This window comes from Portunus trituberculatus, chromosome 43 (genome assembly GCF_017591435.1).
Source record: "Portunus trituberculatus isolate SZX2019 chromosome 43, ASM1759143v1, whole genome shotgun sequence".
In the NCBI taxonomy this organism is placed as follows: Eukaryota; Metazoa; Arthropoda; class Malacostraca; order Decapoda; family Portunidae; genus Portunus; species Portunus trituberculatus.
This window is the reverse complement of record NC_059297.1, coordinates 25169190-25185205: the sequence shown is the minus strand read 5'-3', so window position 1 is coordinate 25185205 and position 16016 is coordinate 25169190. Positions and strand designations below refer to the sequence as shown.

Below are 16016 nucleotides of genomic sequence, written 5' to 3'. Positions count from 1 at the left end.
GGCGAGAATGTGAGTGCGAGTGGGAAGGACAGTCTGAGCGGAAATGAGAGTAAAGAGAAAATTGAGAGTGAGAGAGAACAGAACAGAACAGAATCAGAAAAGGAAAGATGGGGAGGGGGAAGTGGGGACAGAAGAAGAATAGATGGGTGATAAGAAGAGCTTCAGTAAGAGGGTAAAGTCACTGGGCTTGACCCAGGCGCAAGAGAGCGCTACGTCTATTATAGAAGTTCTTTATAGAAAGATGGACGCGGCAAGGAGGCCGGCACCAGACCAGGGGAGCCAAGCAGAGCGCATTATTGGCGGCCAAACCCTCTCGTTTTCAGTGCAAACAACAAACACCGTGAAGCAGGAAGAGTGAAGTACGTGATAGTAGAAGGGGAAAGGATGACACATAGAGAGGATGGGGTGAGAAGAGTTGCGGAGTGAGAGAGTTGCGGGGAGCGTATTTATGTGAAATTTCCGGATCAAGAAGATCTGTGTAGTTTTCATTGTTCGCCAGCTGGTTTAATTCACAAGTTGGTCCTGCCTATCGTGCCGAACTGTCGCTCTTGTGGAAGCCCTATTAAAAAAATATAAATATATTGATATTCATGCCTACATACCTCATAATATAAACGTTTGGTTATTTATCTATGTGTCTGATTGAAAATGACATAGAAATATGCAAATATATTTTCCTAATGGTGCAAAGTATGGATGTACCAGTGTCCCATCAAAATATTTTTTGTAAGTCTAATAGTACATATAAACCTTATCACAAAATTGTCAGAGTTTCTGCATAGGATAATGCTCCACTCAAAAAGCGGAGTCGGAGTCTGCTGAGTCTGGCCAACATTACCGAAACCGAATTTTCCTAACTGAATCACAACAAGCGAACTTGGTATGCCTTTTGATCTCAGAAAGTTTCTCAGAGTTGGCACTGTCCATTTTCTAAGTTCATCCTCACTAATATCCATAGTGTTATCCATAGTGAAGTCGTTGTGTAGCGAGTGTGGCGATGGCTCTTAACACGCTAGATTTGTTTACGTTTCGAACAATCTCGGTGCATGTCAGACAATATCCTCTATACTGTTAATTTCTTAAGACTATTAATTGATGAGATTTTCTGTATGAATATAATTCATATAAATTTTTATGGAAAGAAAAAGGCATTAAAACTACGCTTTACCTATTAATGATCTTTTCTATTTTTTGTCCCAGAAATAGAGATGGTAAAGAAGAGCGCTCTACATATATATAAATATTTCCATTTTTTTAGCTTATATGCCACGAGTACATTCTTAGAAAGATTATAACTATTTTATTAAACCATTTAATATTTACAAAACGTGCAGAAAAGTACGTTCTAGTTGACCAACTTGCTGTGAAATAATTAACCCATTTGGCGGTTGAAGGCACCTACATAGCAGATCACGATCAGTCTCATTAGAGAACAGATGTAGACAATGGTAGAGTTGAGATGGACAGATTTGTGCCAATGAGAAGTAAAAAAAGTGAACCAATCAGGTAACAGAATTTGGCCAATCAGAAGAGGTCAAGCTGGAGAGAAAGGAATGTGACCTGTAAAGTTTCTAAGGAAAGCTGGAGTCTAGCGAGAGAAGAGGAGAAGCAGTGAGCTATTTTGAGATGCACGTCTGGAACAGAGAGGGATGAGAGAGAGAGAGAGAGAGAGAGAGAGAGAGAGAGAGAGAGAGAGAGAGAGAATAATGGCAAGAGTTTTGCAAGGAGGCAGAAAGGAAAAGGAGAGTGCATTGTTAAACTTCTCCGGGATAACAATCTATCTTTCTGTGTCTGTCTGTCTGTCTGTCTGTCTGACCGCGACAAGGACAAATCCAAAGGCAGGAAACTCGCGAAAACCGGGGATTGTTGACACACACTCAAACTCTGCAGAAGGGAAATGATACGACACGCTTTGCGGAGTGTGGACAGAACAACAGAAGAGAGGAGGAGGAGGAGGAGGAGGAGGAGGAAGAGGACGAAGAAGGGTTGTGTATCAGACATGAAGTGGAACGCGAGTGTTTGGCGACGTGACTTGTAATGTCTTGATCGTGAGACTGCTCGTTCATTTGTGGGAGGAATGGTGGTGTGGTGGTGGTGGTGGTGGTGGTGGTGGTGGTGGTGGTGGTGGTGGTGGTGGTGGTAGACTTGGTGATTGTGGTAACAGTAGTAGTTGTGGGAAATAGTGAAAATATATAGTAATGGAAGATTATTGATACATCAAGAGGAGCAGCTGTAGCGGCACTACCAGCGACTACTGCAAATACTACTACTGCTATTACTACTATTACTACTATTATTATTACTACTACTACTACTACTACTACTACTACTACTACTTATTCACCACCACTACTACTACTTTTACTATTACCACCACCACTGCAACAGCTACCACCGTCACAACCTATACTACTACATACTACTATATACTACTACTACTACTACTACTACTACTACTACTACTACTACTACTACTACTACTACTACTACTACTACTACTACTACTACTACTACTACTACTACTACTACTACTACTACTACTACTACTACTACGACTACTATCACTACTACTACGACTATTACCACTACCACTTACTACTACTACTACTACTACTACTACTACTACTGCCATTACTAATCATTCCACAGTTACAACCCTCGATAATTTGACGGGAACAATGACACGCAGCATAGTCAATGAACTCATTAATGCAGTCACGGTTACCGCCACACCAGTCACTCAGGAGCGCCAGTGTTTAATATGGCCTCAGAAATCCTTGAGGTGGAGCGCCCATTGCCCATTACCACCAAGCTAAACAGGATCGCGAGAGTGCACGGGCAAGTCTGTACTTTTGATCTTAATGACAAAGCCTTTTTTTTAAGAGAGAAAGAGAGGTTGAAAAAGGAATATGTATGCATTTATATAACATGTGTTGAGTAGGAGGTTGATATGAAAAAGTATAAATATTAGCAAGAGGTGAGTTTAGTGTTTCATGTATCAAAGAAGGAAAAAAAAAAAATAAAAAGGAACCTCAGTAGGATCTTATAGAGAATGCAAGTCAGTCTCTCTCTCTCTCTCTCTCTCTCTCTCTCTCTCTCTCTCTCTCTTTTATCTTAATTTCCTCCTAAATCGTAACATATATTCAGGTTCGAACTATATAAAGGTGTTTTTTCTCACCTGTGCTCAAATTCTGTTTTCATGTGAGGGGAATTAAAACTCTGAATATTGGAGGCTGTGCTAAATCCATTAATCCCATTAGCAAAAAATACGAGGGGAGGAAAAAGAGCCAATGCTAATTTTCTATCGTGAATGTATTGTATTGGTGTATTGTTGTTGATGTTGTTGTTGTTGTTGTTGTTGTTGTTGTTGTTGTAGTTGTTGATGTAATGATAATAATGGAGGAGATGGTAATGATGATGATGGTGATGGTGATGGTGATGGTGGTGGTGGTGGTGGTGGTGGTGGTGGTGGTGGTGATGATGATGATGATGATGATGATGATGATGATGATGATGATGATGATGATTGACTACTGCATAACAAAACAGATAAATGAATAAATAAATATATTAAATAATCAATAGAAAAATAAATAAAAAAGTGTACCATTAATAAAAATTACTTTCCTTTCCTACAACGGGGAGAAAAGACTACCAAATAGATAAATAAGGACACATTTCAAAAAATTATGTAGGGAGACTTAAAACTAAAATAGTGAAGACTGTAGGTGAGAGAAAGGCGCATGAAGATTCTGTACTAGTAGGTGACTGCAAACCTCCGTGCGCATCTTTTCTTAAATCACTGCTGCCATGATGAGGAAGAAAAAGGATTTGGTCTACATAAATGTTTTGTTGAGGCTAACACTATAACAGTCTGTCATCAAACTGCTGCTGCCATAAGAAGGAAGGAGGATAAAAAGATCTGCTCAAGCATTTTCTGTAGCTATTCCTACCACTACTGCCTTAATAGCAATTACAGTATTGACTTAAAAAAAGCGCTAGGGCCTGACAGAGATTTGAACACAGGATCTTTCGCACCCAAAGCAGGAATCATAGCCCTAGACCATCAGACCGGTGATAGTGACAGACGGAGCTATAAAAGAGACCTATCCACAACTGGAATAAAAATATGATCAAGACGTAACAAATATCAATAACACAACACAATTTCGCAACACTTGTCTAGCTTGCGAACCTTTCAAAACTAAGACACGAGAAAGGATCTTTGTTGGTTCCAATCAGAGTTAATTTCTGTCCTTATCACAAACTTTCTTGGCTGCCGCTGAGATTGTGTGGGCGACGAAGATGGCAGACGTTTAGGGAATGACTCAAGTTAGAAAAGAGGCTTATGAGTGATTTTGTACCTATCGCAGTGTGGCACAAGAAGGAGTGTGATGATGATGTGTGAATGACTGGCTGACCCTGCAAGAATAAAGGGTGTGACCGAAGGGAGAACTCAATGAATAGAAAGGATTGAGATGTGGAAAAGAGAGAGAGAGAGAGAGAGAGAGAGAGAGAGAGAGAGAGAGAGAGAGAGAGAGAGAGAGAGAGAGAGAGAGAGAGAGAGAGAGAGAGAGAGAGATGGCGGGCGTGGGGTGAGATGAGCGTCTGAGGAAAGAGACAGAAATTAAGGAAGTTTGAGGATGAATAGACGCGATTAAAGATTAGCGCCATATCTTCTTTTTTTTCTAACCTGACAGTCTCTGAATCAATGGAGATAGAGGAGAGATTGAAGAGAATTGGACTAGATCAAGGGTCAAAGCTTTCTCCACTACAATGGGGTGTGATTGAGTAACATGTAACATCGCATTGGGTTTTCCACTGACGTTCTTAGATTATCCCATGGAGTACTCAAGTGTCTATATGGCTTCACATTGTATCTGGAGAACCCCTTCCTATTGCTACGATCTTCATAGAATCCACGTCACTCCGGTGTTTCTGCATCTCGGGATCATCTTCGAGTCTTTTTTCATTTGATAACTGTTCGTTTTACTGGACTAAATGGGAAATTTCCACAAATCATCATGTCTTAATCTGCTTGTCTGTCTAACTAATGAAAAAAAAAAATCTATCATATCTTTAGTTTTTTTGTTTTGCTCGTTATTTAACTCATTGATATTTTACCTTCCTTTTCTCCTCCCGTCCACTTCGTAGAGTAAAAGATGAACGTGGCGCCACATCTTCTTTATCAACATAATACAATTCTGCTTTTCTTCAACAACTTAAGGTTATCAAGTGTTTTTTTTAAACCAAACTTTTCCACAAAGACATTTTTCTCTTCCTCACGGCCATCGAAATTCAGGGCGAGGTGCGGCAGGCGAGATGACACCGGCGCCTCCTGACGCTGCACCACCTGCTGCCTGACCCTTCCAAAAGGAGGCAGAAATAACCACCCTCACGTACCAACCATTACCATTAAACTAACGAGAGTTTCGCAGTTCTCTGATGTTTTTTTCCGGCACACAAGTTTTCAGTACTGAGCACGCGTGGTGAGCCTTCCTCTTCCAGGCGTTTCTTTATGGATGTCACGTTTGTTTAGTATTAGCGAACTGTATTTGAGTTTTGAATGTTACAATGCAAACTATTTTTTTGTTTGGATTCTAGTTATTTCCATATTTTCTGGCCTTTAAGTCTTTTCTCTTTCTCTTTAAAACAAGTATTCGAATATCTTGAGGCAAATTTATAACCTTCGAAGCGGATTTCTTTACGAAGTCATAATTCTCGCATCCGGTGTGGCGCATGTACATCATAACGCGTTTCATTCCGCCACATGACAACCAAATTTTTCAGTAGTGGGTTACCACCAAGTATGAACAAAGATTTCTATCTATAGTATAATAATCTAGCTTGTGTCTCAATGCATGACTCACAAACAAAACTAACCCATTTCAGGAACTTGCACGGGGCTCAGCTCTCCTACCCTCGCTCTTACTGAAGCCTCTTGCCTACTGTATAAACCTGGTCCACTCGATGCTTTTCTCAACTTTACGAGGCGAAGGGGCTGCCCTGCAAATTGAGTTCCTCGCATTGCCCACGGCGCAGAGGAAGGGTGTGTGGGCGTGGGGGCAAGACGAGGCCCTTTACGTTGTTATGACTCAATATGTTCGTCTTTTTCATCAGCGGAGGAAGGTTTCCGAGCCAGGAATGGAGCTGAGGTCGCTGTATGGACTCAATTCATCAAAAAGTGTAACCCTCTCATTTTCCTCTACTGTATATAATTTCGAAACCATCAAGATAAAATCAACGAAAAAACCTGGTATGCAGCATTTCCTTTTTCCAGAATATCATCAGAGTTCCAGTAAATTTAGTGGTGGAGTAACATTCGGCAATCGCTGAGTTTCACTGTCACGCTGCCAGACGAGCGGTGAAAATTCATTACCGTCGTTTTAAAAAAAGACACCTAATGAGGGACGCAGCTTTTGTGGCGGTGGTGACATTGAAGGATGGAGGAGAGAGAGAGAGAGAGAGAGAGAGAGAGAGAGAGAGAGAGAGAGAGAGAGAGAGAGAGAGAGAGAGAGAGAGAGAGAGAGAGAGAGAGAGAGAGAGAGAGAGAGATGCAGAGGAAAATGGATAAAACGTAAGAAAAGAAAAGGAATGAAGAAAGGAAGACAAAAAATTGTAAAGAAATGCTTGGGGAAGAGCATACAATGCAGGGAAGCTGAGGTGTGTGCCTAGAATATGATCAAAACACACACACACACACACACACACACACACACACACACACACACACACACAAATCGAATGAGCACAAATTGGATTTTAATTATGTAGACCATTTTCAATTCCAGGGAGGCATGGCAAGCTGCGTGCAACAATAACCACATACGTCATTTCTAGTCAGTGAAAGTTAAAATATCTAAAAAATCTTCTCAAATCAGATCTTTCCTCTTTTTCTTTTTTTTTTTTATATTTTTACAGAACCAACAATCTCTTCCTCTGCGGACTCATCTTAATCACTGACAAGAGCCTGAGACATTCAATTTGTCTAAGGGAACCATCGAGCGGCGGGGACCTATTTCACACAACACCACCTGCCTCGCTGCCTCTGCCTCTTCCTTCACCACCACCACCTTCACCACCTCCGCCGCCTCGTTACCACACCATCGAGGAAAACGAATAAGCGGAAAATTAAATCTCGCGGCGGTTAATTGGTATTCGCGATAATTTTAGTGAAGGGGGGAATGCAAATTCGTGAGTGAAAGAAATTCTCACATTTTGCAAACGAGTAAGATCATTATGCGGTGAAAATAAAGGAAAGGGTGGTGGTGGTGGTGGTGGTGGTGGCAGCGGCGGCGGTGGGCGTGGGAATATTATTGATGGTGGGCCGTGAAAAGCAAGCTGCAAAGGAAGGAAACAAAATGTAAGGCGGTGACTCAAATTAATGTATAGAAATTAATGCAATTGTGGCGCAGGCGAGAAGAGAGGCCATTGAAAAATTGAACGACTAAAAGAAGAGGTTAGAGGTAAAGTAGGAGAGAGAGAGAGAGAGAGAGAGAGAGAGAGAGAGAGAGAGAGAGAGAGAGAGAGAGAGAGAGAGAGAGAGAGAGAGAGAGAAAGGAAATATGATGTTTATGAACTCAGAAATGTCAAGATCGTCGCTAGTTAACCTAATGCTATTACTAGTACTACTACTACTACTCTTACTACTACTGCTACTACTACTCTTACTACTACTCTTACAACAACAACTACTACTACTACCATTACTACTACTACTACAATTAATACTAAAATTACTACAACTACTACTACTGCACTTACTACTAAAATTACTACTACTACTACAACAATAGCAACAGCAACAACAACAACAACAACAACAACTACCACTACTACCATTACCTCTACTACTACTATTACTACTACTACTGTTAATACTAATACTATTTATTACTGCTACTACTACTAGTATTGATCAATTGCATAACAGTATCTCTGAACATCTTCATAGAGGACATAATTCATAGGACTGATAAGCTTTTCAAGGTTTAGGGGAGAAGCCAGCTCCACTCTACTGGTACAGTTGTATAAGTTGCAAAATATACATAGCCAGGAAAGGCGTGCACCGCCAAGTATTAAGTTAAAGATGCAGGAATATTTCAATTAAAGTTGTGTTTCAGAGAATCCGACTTGGTTTATGTCAAAGGGATAATAATCAACACAGTTAATATCTGTCACTCGAGTACTGATCATAAAGACCATGAGTTTTATAGAGCACCAGAAACAGGTGTTGATACCACTTGTGATAAAATGCGCATGATATCACCACGGAGATCAATGAGTGGCAGTGGGTGTACAGTGACAGCCAATTCACACTCACACTTCTCGTCGAAGTCGCATGCACGCTACACCATGGAAGCGACCGAGGCAGCATCAGCGATAAACACAATTGAGTTTCATTTTGGTGTCGCAGATTGGACCATATTTGTCCTCTTGTTGGTGGTGTCCGTGCTCATCGGGGTGGGCGTCGCCGTGAGGGACCGTGGACATGCCAGTCCTCTACAGTTCCTGCTGGGAGGCAAAAACATGCCACCCATTGCTGTAGCATTATCGCTGCTAGGAGGCTGGGTGTCTGCTATCTCCATATTAGGTAAGGTGCTAGAGGTGCTATTATTACTAATATAATAATATCATACACGGTGGAATATATTATTTTCTTTCCATTTAAGTATTTTTTAGCACAGGAAACTTTTCTTCATTATCTACAAAGTATTTCATTCTGAAAAACGATTGATGACAACAATCTCGTATGCATGTTTTTCAATTCTGACTGCAGAGTTGTTACGTTAACATTATCGAAGAAATAACAACTGAAAAATTCTAAAGAAAACGATGTTCGAAAAAGAAAGTTCACCTTTCAAATAATATTTAATGATTTGAAGCCATCGTGTATACAATGAAGAATATTGTAAAAATGGAAAAAGTGAGTCAGGAGACATAACAGGCTAAATTACACTATTTTACATTGAACATATTAAGATTTGAAATTAATAATACAAGTTCATATATTTTAACCTTGCTTATTAACCTTAACTTTCAATATAGAAACTAAAACAGAAGAAAAAAAAAAAAACGAATGTACATTGCAAAAGAGCGGTGCCAACTGGAAAGATTGGATTGTACTGTACCGAAATCTTCGTGCATGTGAAGTCAAATACAAACTCGTGTTCGACCGAATGTATGTAAAATATAAAAAAAAAAAATGTATAAACTGAATCACTTGTATAAATGAAAACGTTCGTTCTGAGTGGCTGACTTTATATGGAGTTCATTAAACAGTTTAACTGAGTGTGGTTACAATATTTGGTACGTTATGATGGAGTGTTTATATTTATAGTATTAAGTGCAGCAAAGCACAGCTTGTAACAACGTCCCACCCCGCAACGTATCCCTGTCATGTACCTCGTCTGACAAAGGCAACAATAGTGATTCTTGTATTATGGACCTCTTCAGTTTTTCAGATTTCAAGATTAATGAATTTTGTCATTTAAAACGGATTAGACCAGCTTACATTATTTCTAATGGAAAGAAAAAAAATTGCGCAGATCGCAAATCCTACAGTCTCCTGGAACAAATTGTGTACGAAGAGTCACAGTGCGGTGCTAGATTCTTTTGTGGCATTCGATAGCCTGTACTTAATCTCAATACTATCGATTATTATGATTATTTAATAGCAATCCATATCGACTTTATTTCTCTATTTGTTTTCATGTTACTATAAATACATTACATCATTGCTTCCTACCCACGCCATTTCTGTGAGAAAGTATTTCATAAAAAATTCAATTCAATTGTGCAATAAATACTTCAACTATTCCTATGCTCCGCCAATCTAGTTACCTTTGTAAATTTAACGTTTTTTCTTTTAAATATTTTAATTCATATAAAGCCTTACTCCTTCCTGTGTAACAAAAAACGCGCTGGAGTGTAGTTACCATGAACAAGTGTTCCGGTTTGGACACAATCTCATGTCACGTGATCTCATTTTGGCGGGATATCTTTGTTTGGCGGATCCAGCCCAACTTGTCTCGCGTGACTGAGCAGGTTGGCGTCCACCCAAATTTCCAAGTGAACCCTGGCGGCTGGGTCCTTTGTAATTAACTAGTTTTCATTAGAAAATATGGCACCCTTTACTTAGTTTCCATTAATAACGCCAACATCTAGGTTCTTGTTCTTAATATCAAGGGAAGACAAAGCACACTTGAAACTTGACATTTAGTAGAAGCAAGTATGGTAATGATCATGTATGCTTACTAAAATAATTTCTTTGCCAACGCTAGAAAAAAAAATAAAATCATTGTGGTATTTTCCAGAATTAAAATCAATGTCAGAGCTGTTATAAAAGCTCTTTCGATTAAGTTTTTGAAAAATCGAATCTATGACATTTGTAGTCCATGGCCTACAGCTGGAAACTTTCGTATGTTTCTAAAGACCATAGCGAACGTATCACACACGAAAATTTTCTCTGCTTCACATCTGCCTCTCGATTTATATTTCCTAAGTCAAACCTTAATAACTCATTATAGATATTTGAATTAGAATTAACGCTCAAATTCGCATCAGGAAACTCGACGGAGGTCTACTTCCACGGCACACAGATCACCACCACCTTGCTCGGCGTCATACCCGCCACAATCATCATGCACCAGATCACCACTCCTATCTTATATAACCTCAAACTCTATTCCATCAATGAGGTAATGCACACAAGTTTTGTTAATGATACAAACACAAGCTAATGACATAGTGAGACTAGCAGCAGTGTCACGTAATACCTTCAGATTCTTTCATATAACTAAAAATCATAAAATCTGTATATTCAGATATCGTGTTTGTAATCATAAGTCTGCTGAAACACTACATTTATTTGAGGTTTGTGATAACCTGGCCACAGTACTTGCAGCTGCGGTACCAGAGCGCAGCGCTGCGGAAGGTGGGAACTAGTGTCGTTCTTCTGAATACGTCTTTCCACATTGGCATGTCAGTGTATGCTCCATCGCTCGCCCTCGCCACCGTCACCAGCATCTCCCCCATCAACTCCGTGCTCATCGCTGGTGCCATTGTCACCTTCTATATCACTGTCGTAAGTAAATCTTCCTTTACGAGTCCACTGCCGTTTTCTATGTAATTTCATGTTTCCACATGGAGGTGAAGTTGTGCATTGTCTGTTCATTTAATTTGGCTTGTTACTTAATCAGTTATTTATTAGATGAAAGAAAGGAGCGTCTCAGTGTCGTTCAGACTTACTAGTAATCTTCCAATTCATTGCAGCACTTCCATTTATATCTGCTGCGATAGGCCAAAAACAGCGAGATGGGCTGATGAAAAGTAATCTCTACGGTAAGTGGGAGAGGTCAAGATGTGACTGGTATATACATAATCAGATTGGCCATCTCGTCTTTCTGCTCATTCCCTTTGATTGAAAGGTGGGAAGGAAGTCAAGAAAACTGTACTGCTCCGCACCCCTTGCTGTAGCAAATATAACGCAAGCAAAAGTATTGAAAAATTGTGCACCTCGGTAGTAAAAAGGAGGAAAGACTTCCAGACCAGATAAAACCTGCTGGAAAGCTTATAAATACAATGCCATCAGTCCACTCCTGGAAACTCCCACGGCAGAGTAGAAGTAATTTCCTGTGCTTTTAGTGAAAGTTACATTTACGGTGTATTCATATTATCGCGCTTATGGTGCGATGATATGAAGTTTTGTTCTCTAATCACACTACATAATGGAATTCTCATGTCTTCTCGTTTCACGAGGAACAATGTTTACATTTCAAGTTTATTATTCTCTATGCCTTATAGGCTTATGGGTTTATAGGCTTATGGGTTTATAGACTTATAGGCACATTTAATATGTTCATAACAACGAGTCAAGAATTTCTTTTTATGCAAGAGGGGCAACTGGCCAAGGGCAACAAAAATGGAAAAAAAAAACCCACTGGGTTGCCAGTTCCCTGAAAAGTCAAGTGTGAGTTATCCAAAATTCAGGGACAAATGTCTTGAAACCTCCCTCTTAAAAGAAGTCAAGTCGTAAGAAGATGGGAATACAGAAGCAGGCAGGGAGTTCCAGAGTTTACCAGTGAAAGTTATGAATGATTGAAAGTACTGGTTAACTCTTGCATTAGGGAGTTGGACAGAATAGGGATGAAAGGAAAAAGAAAGCCTTGTGCAGCAAGGCCGCAGGAGGAGGGGAGGCTTGCAGTTAGCAAGTTCAGTATAGCAGTTAGCATGAAAATAGCGATAAAAGATAGAAAGAGATGCAATATTTCGGCGTTGAGAAAGAGGCTGAAGACAGTCAGTCGGAGGAGGGGAGTTGATGAGACGAAAAACTTTTGATTCCACCCTATCTAATAAAACTGCGTGAGTGGAATCCCCCAAACATGCGAAGAATACTCCATACAAAGACGGAGAAGGCCCTTGTACAGAGTTAGCAGTTGGATGGGCGAGAAAACTGGCGGAGACGCCGCAGAACGCCTTCTAGTTAAGATTATGAGTAAGGGATAAGCCGAGGATATTCAATGTGGAAGAGGGAGACAGATGAGTGTCATTGAAGAAGAGGGAATAGTTGTCTGGAAGGTTGTGTCGAGTTGATAGATGGAGGAATTAAGTTTTTGAAGCACTGAACACTACTAAGTTTTCTCTGCCCCAATTAGAAATCTTAGAAAGATCAGAAGTCAAGCGTTCTGTGGCGTCCCTGCGTGATCTGTTGACTTCTTGAAGGGTTGGTCAAACTCAGGGTTGGATCACACTGAAACACCAGATATATATATATATATATATATATATATATATATATATATATATATATATATATATATATATATATATATATATATATATATATATATATATATATATATATATATATATATATATATATATATATATATATATATATATATATATTGTAAAACGGAAGGTAGAAAGATATGAAAAGGAAAACAAAAGCGAAGAAGAAAACTGGTAACGTGACCCTCTTCTTCATTTCAGGGCGGCGTGAAGGCAGTGGTGTACACGGACGTGCTGCAAACGCTGTTAATGTTGGCGGGCGTGTTGGCGGTTGTGGTGATATGCTGCATGAAAGTTGGCGGCGTGGAAGAGGTGTGGGCCACAGCTGGGCAGGGCGGCCGGCTCGAGTTCTTCAAGTGAGTACTGAACACTAAAAGAATTGAGGACTGGTGCAGGTGTTACCACTGGGTGAGACTCATTGCATTATACGTTAAAAAAAAAAAAACTGGGACAAGAGAGCATATGCTCAGCAGATTCCATGTGATAACAAAGATATTTTCAGGTATTGCATCACTGCTAAGCGTGCCGCGTACATTTATTTGGTCATCTTTTCTTTAGGAGATTTTTTTTTAAGCTAGAAGGGAAAACTGGCCAAGGGCAACCGAAAAAGAAAAAAGAAGCCCACTAACTTGTCAGTCCTCTTGCAGGTCCAAGTGAGTTAGTCAAAAAAGGAATGAATGTCTTCAAACCTCCGTATAAAATGGAGTCATGTCATAGAAGTTGGAAATAAAAAAGCAGGTAGGGAGTTCTAAAGTTTACAAGAGAAATGTATATGAATGATTGAGAGTACTGATTAACTTTTCATTAATACGTTGGACAGAGTAAGGGTGAGAGGAGGAAGAAAGCCTTGTGTAGCGAACCTGCAGGAGGAGGGAGGCAAGCAATGAACAAGATCAAAAGAGCAGTCAGCATGAAAATAGTGGTGTAAGATAGCAAGAGGTACAACATTCTAGTGGTGAGAAAAAGGCCGTCATTAAGAGGAGAGGAGTTAATAAGACGAAAAGCTTTTGATTCCACCCTATCTAATAAAACTGTGTGAGTGGAAGCCCCAAACATCCGAAGAGTACTCCATACATGGGCAGATAAGGCCCTTACACAGAGTTAGCAGTTAAGAGGGCGAGAAAAACTCGCAAAGATACCAAAGAACACCTAACTTCATTGAAACTGTTTTAACAAGAGATGAGATGTGAAGTTTCCCGTTTAGATTCTAAGAAAAGGACAAAGCGAGGATATTTAGTGTAAAAGAGCGGGGACAGTTCTCTGGAAAGTTATCGCGAGTTGATAGAATAAGGAATTGAGTTTTTGAAGCAATAAACAAAAGCCGTCTACCATAGCAGCAATAAAATAGTCGAAGAGGAAACTTGAGACAAAGTTGCAGAGAGATGGACAGTAGCCGTAAGAGGGTAATATTAAGATCAGAGCTTTGTGCCAAACTATCAAAAGGTTTTAATATGTCTAAGCCCTAAGGAAACGGCAAAGGTTTCACCGAAATCTCTATAAGAGGATGACAAAGACTCAGTAAGAAAATCCCGAAAAGATCACCAGTACGGCGAACAAAGAGAAGATTGTGAAGTGACAGATGTTTAAGAATCTTCCTATTGAGGATAGATTCAAAGCCCTTAGATAAGCAAGAAATTAAAGCTACAGGACGGTAGTTTGAGGGATTAGAACAGTCACCCTTTTTAGGAACAGGCTAATGTAGGCAAACTTCCAGCAAGAAGGAAAGATAGAAGTCGACAGACAGAATTGGAAGAGTTTGGCCAGGTAAGGTACAAGCACGGAGGAACAGTTTTTGAAGACAATAGGAGGGCCACCATCAAATCTATAAGCCTTCCAAGGGTTTAGGTCAGCTAGGGCATGGAAAACATCATTGCGAAGGATTTTAATTGAAGGCATGAAATAATCTGACGGAAGAGGAGAGGGAGGGATAAGCACGAAAGTAAGTCAAGTCGTTGTGCACATAAACGAAGGTTATCATTACTGCAGAAAGTTTAGTATGTTTTCATGCGAGCAATAATACAAATATGATATATCTACTCTGATTTGCACTATTAATCAAAGTGGGCCTTCTTTTTTACTCTTTCTGTTGCCCTTGGCCCATTACGCTTTTTACATAAGAAAAAAACTCAATGGTTGGTTGTGCAGCTCCCCGCACAGGTGTTTGTAGGTGTGAAGTAAGACTTCAGGAACATGCCTAACATGCCTTTCCCTCTCTTCCTCGCAGCCTAGACACCAGCCTCAACGTCCGCCACACTTTCTGGTCCACCGTCTGTTTAGGCTTTGCCATGACGATAAACATTATTGCACTGGACCAGCCAATTTACCAACGTCTTGCTTCCGTCAGAAGCCTCAGAATTTCCAAACGGTGAGTTTCTTTGCAGGGTCGATAAAAAAACAAAGAGAAAAAAGGTCTCAAATATCACCGAAACCAGGAGAAACTATGCCTGTCTGCAAAATATCAAACAGTTTAAGAATGCTGGTGTAGTGTTGCTGGTCATCTTTCTTTAGTTACACATTACTGAATACATACATGGCATGACATTTTGAAATTAACATTGAAAAAGGTTATGTTTTTCACTGACACGAATAGTGTTCCGGCGGGGTATTTAGAATTATCAATTACCCCGGGATGCTGTTAGCTAGTTTTTATCTTTCTGTTGTAGGTAAAGTCACTTGGTTGAGTTTCTGTGGTTTGTCAGGTGAATATCTATTTGTCTATAAATATATTTAAGATTAAGTACAGAGATCTGGAGAAGGGTGTGGCGTGTACGAGACAAACTGTGTCTGTACATTATAACGCGTTACACCCCGGCAAGCTGACTGACTAGGCACGCTTGCTGCCTTCAAAGTGCTGACAGCAGAAATATGAGTGGGTTTACCACAGTCACTATACATTAGTATATTAACGATTATAGTCTTCTGATTACATGAACTAGGCAAGGAAAATTAACGTATGAATAAGATTAGTACATGTTAAAATACATTACATAAAAGATAAGTATGCAAATCACTTATATAATATAATGAAGATGCAACTGATTAGTTATCGATGGCTATAAATAGGTTGTGGAAAGTTCTATGACTCGCGTGACGTAGAATAGCGTGATCCTGTCAGCCCCACCAGACTTTGGTGCCACACTCGTTACCATATTTAGACATACATATATACATACACATGTAAAGATAATTAAAGAATTAATGACAAGTACGATGTCTATTACTAT

The 16016-nt window shown here is 39.8% G+C and overlaps 1 protein-coding gene across 1 annotated transcript in view; it reads left to right on the top strand.

Moving 5' to 3' along the window:
- Positions 1-16016, top strand: part of LOC123518019 (sodium-coupled monocarboxylate transporter 1-like) — a 29445-nt gene that overhangs the window by 2847 nt on the left and 10582 nt on the right. The window contains exons 3-9 of the mRNA XM_045278520.1: positions 2716-2842; positions 5893-6049; positions 8150-8593; positions 10567-10700; positions 10898-11086; positions 12994-13148; positions 15017-15157. Coding sequence (XP_045134455.1) covers positions 2716-2842; positions 5893-6049; positions 8150-8593; positions 10567-10700; positions 10898-11086; positions 12994-13148; positions 15017-15157 — 1347 coding nt within the window. The remainder of the gene's footprint in view (positions 1-2715; positions 2843-5892; positions 6050-8149; positions 8594-10566; positions 10701-10897; positions 11087-12993; positions 13149-15016; positions 15158-16016) is intronic.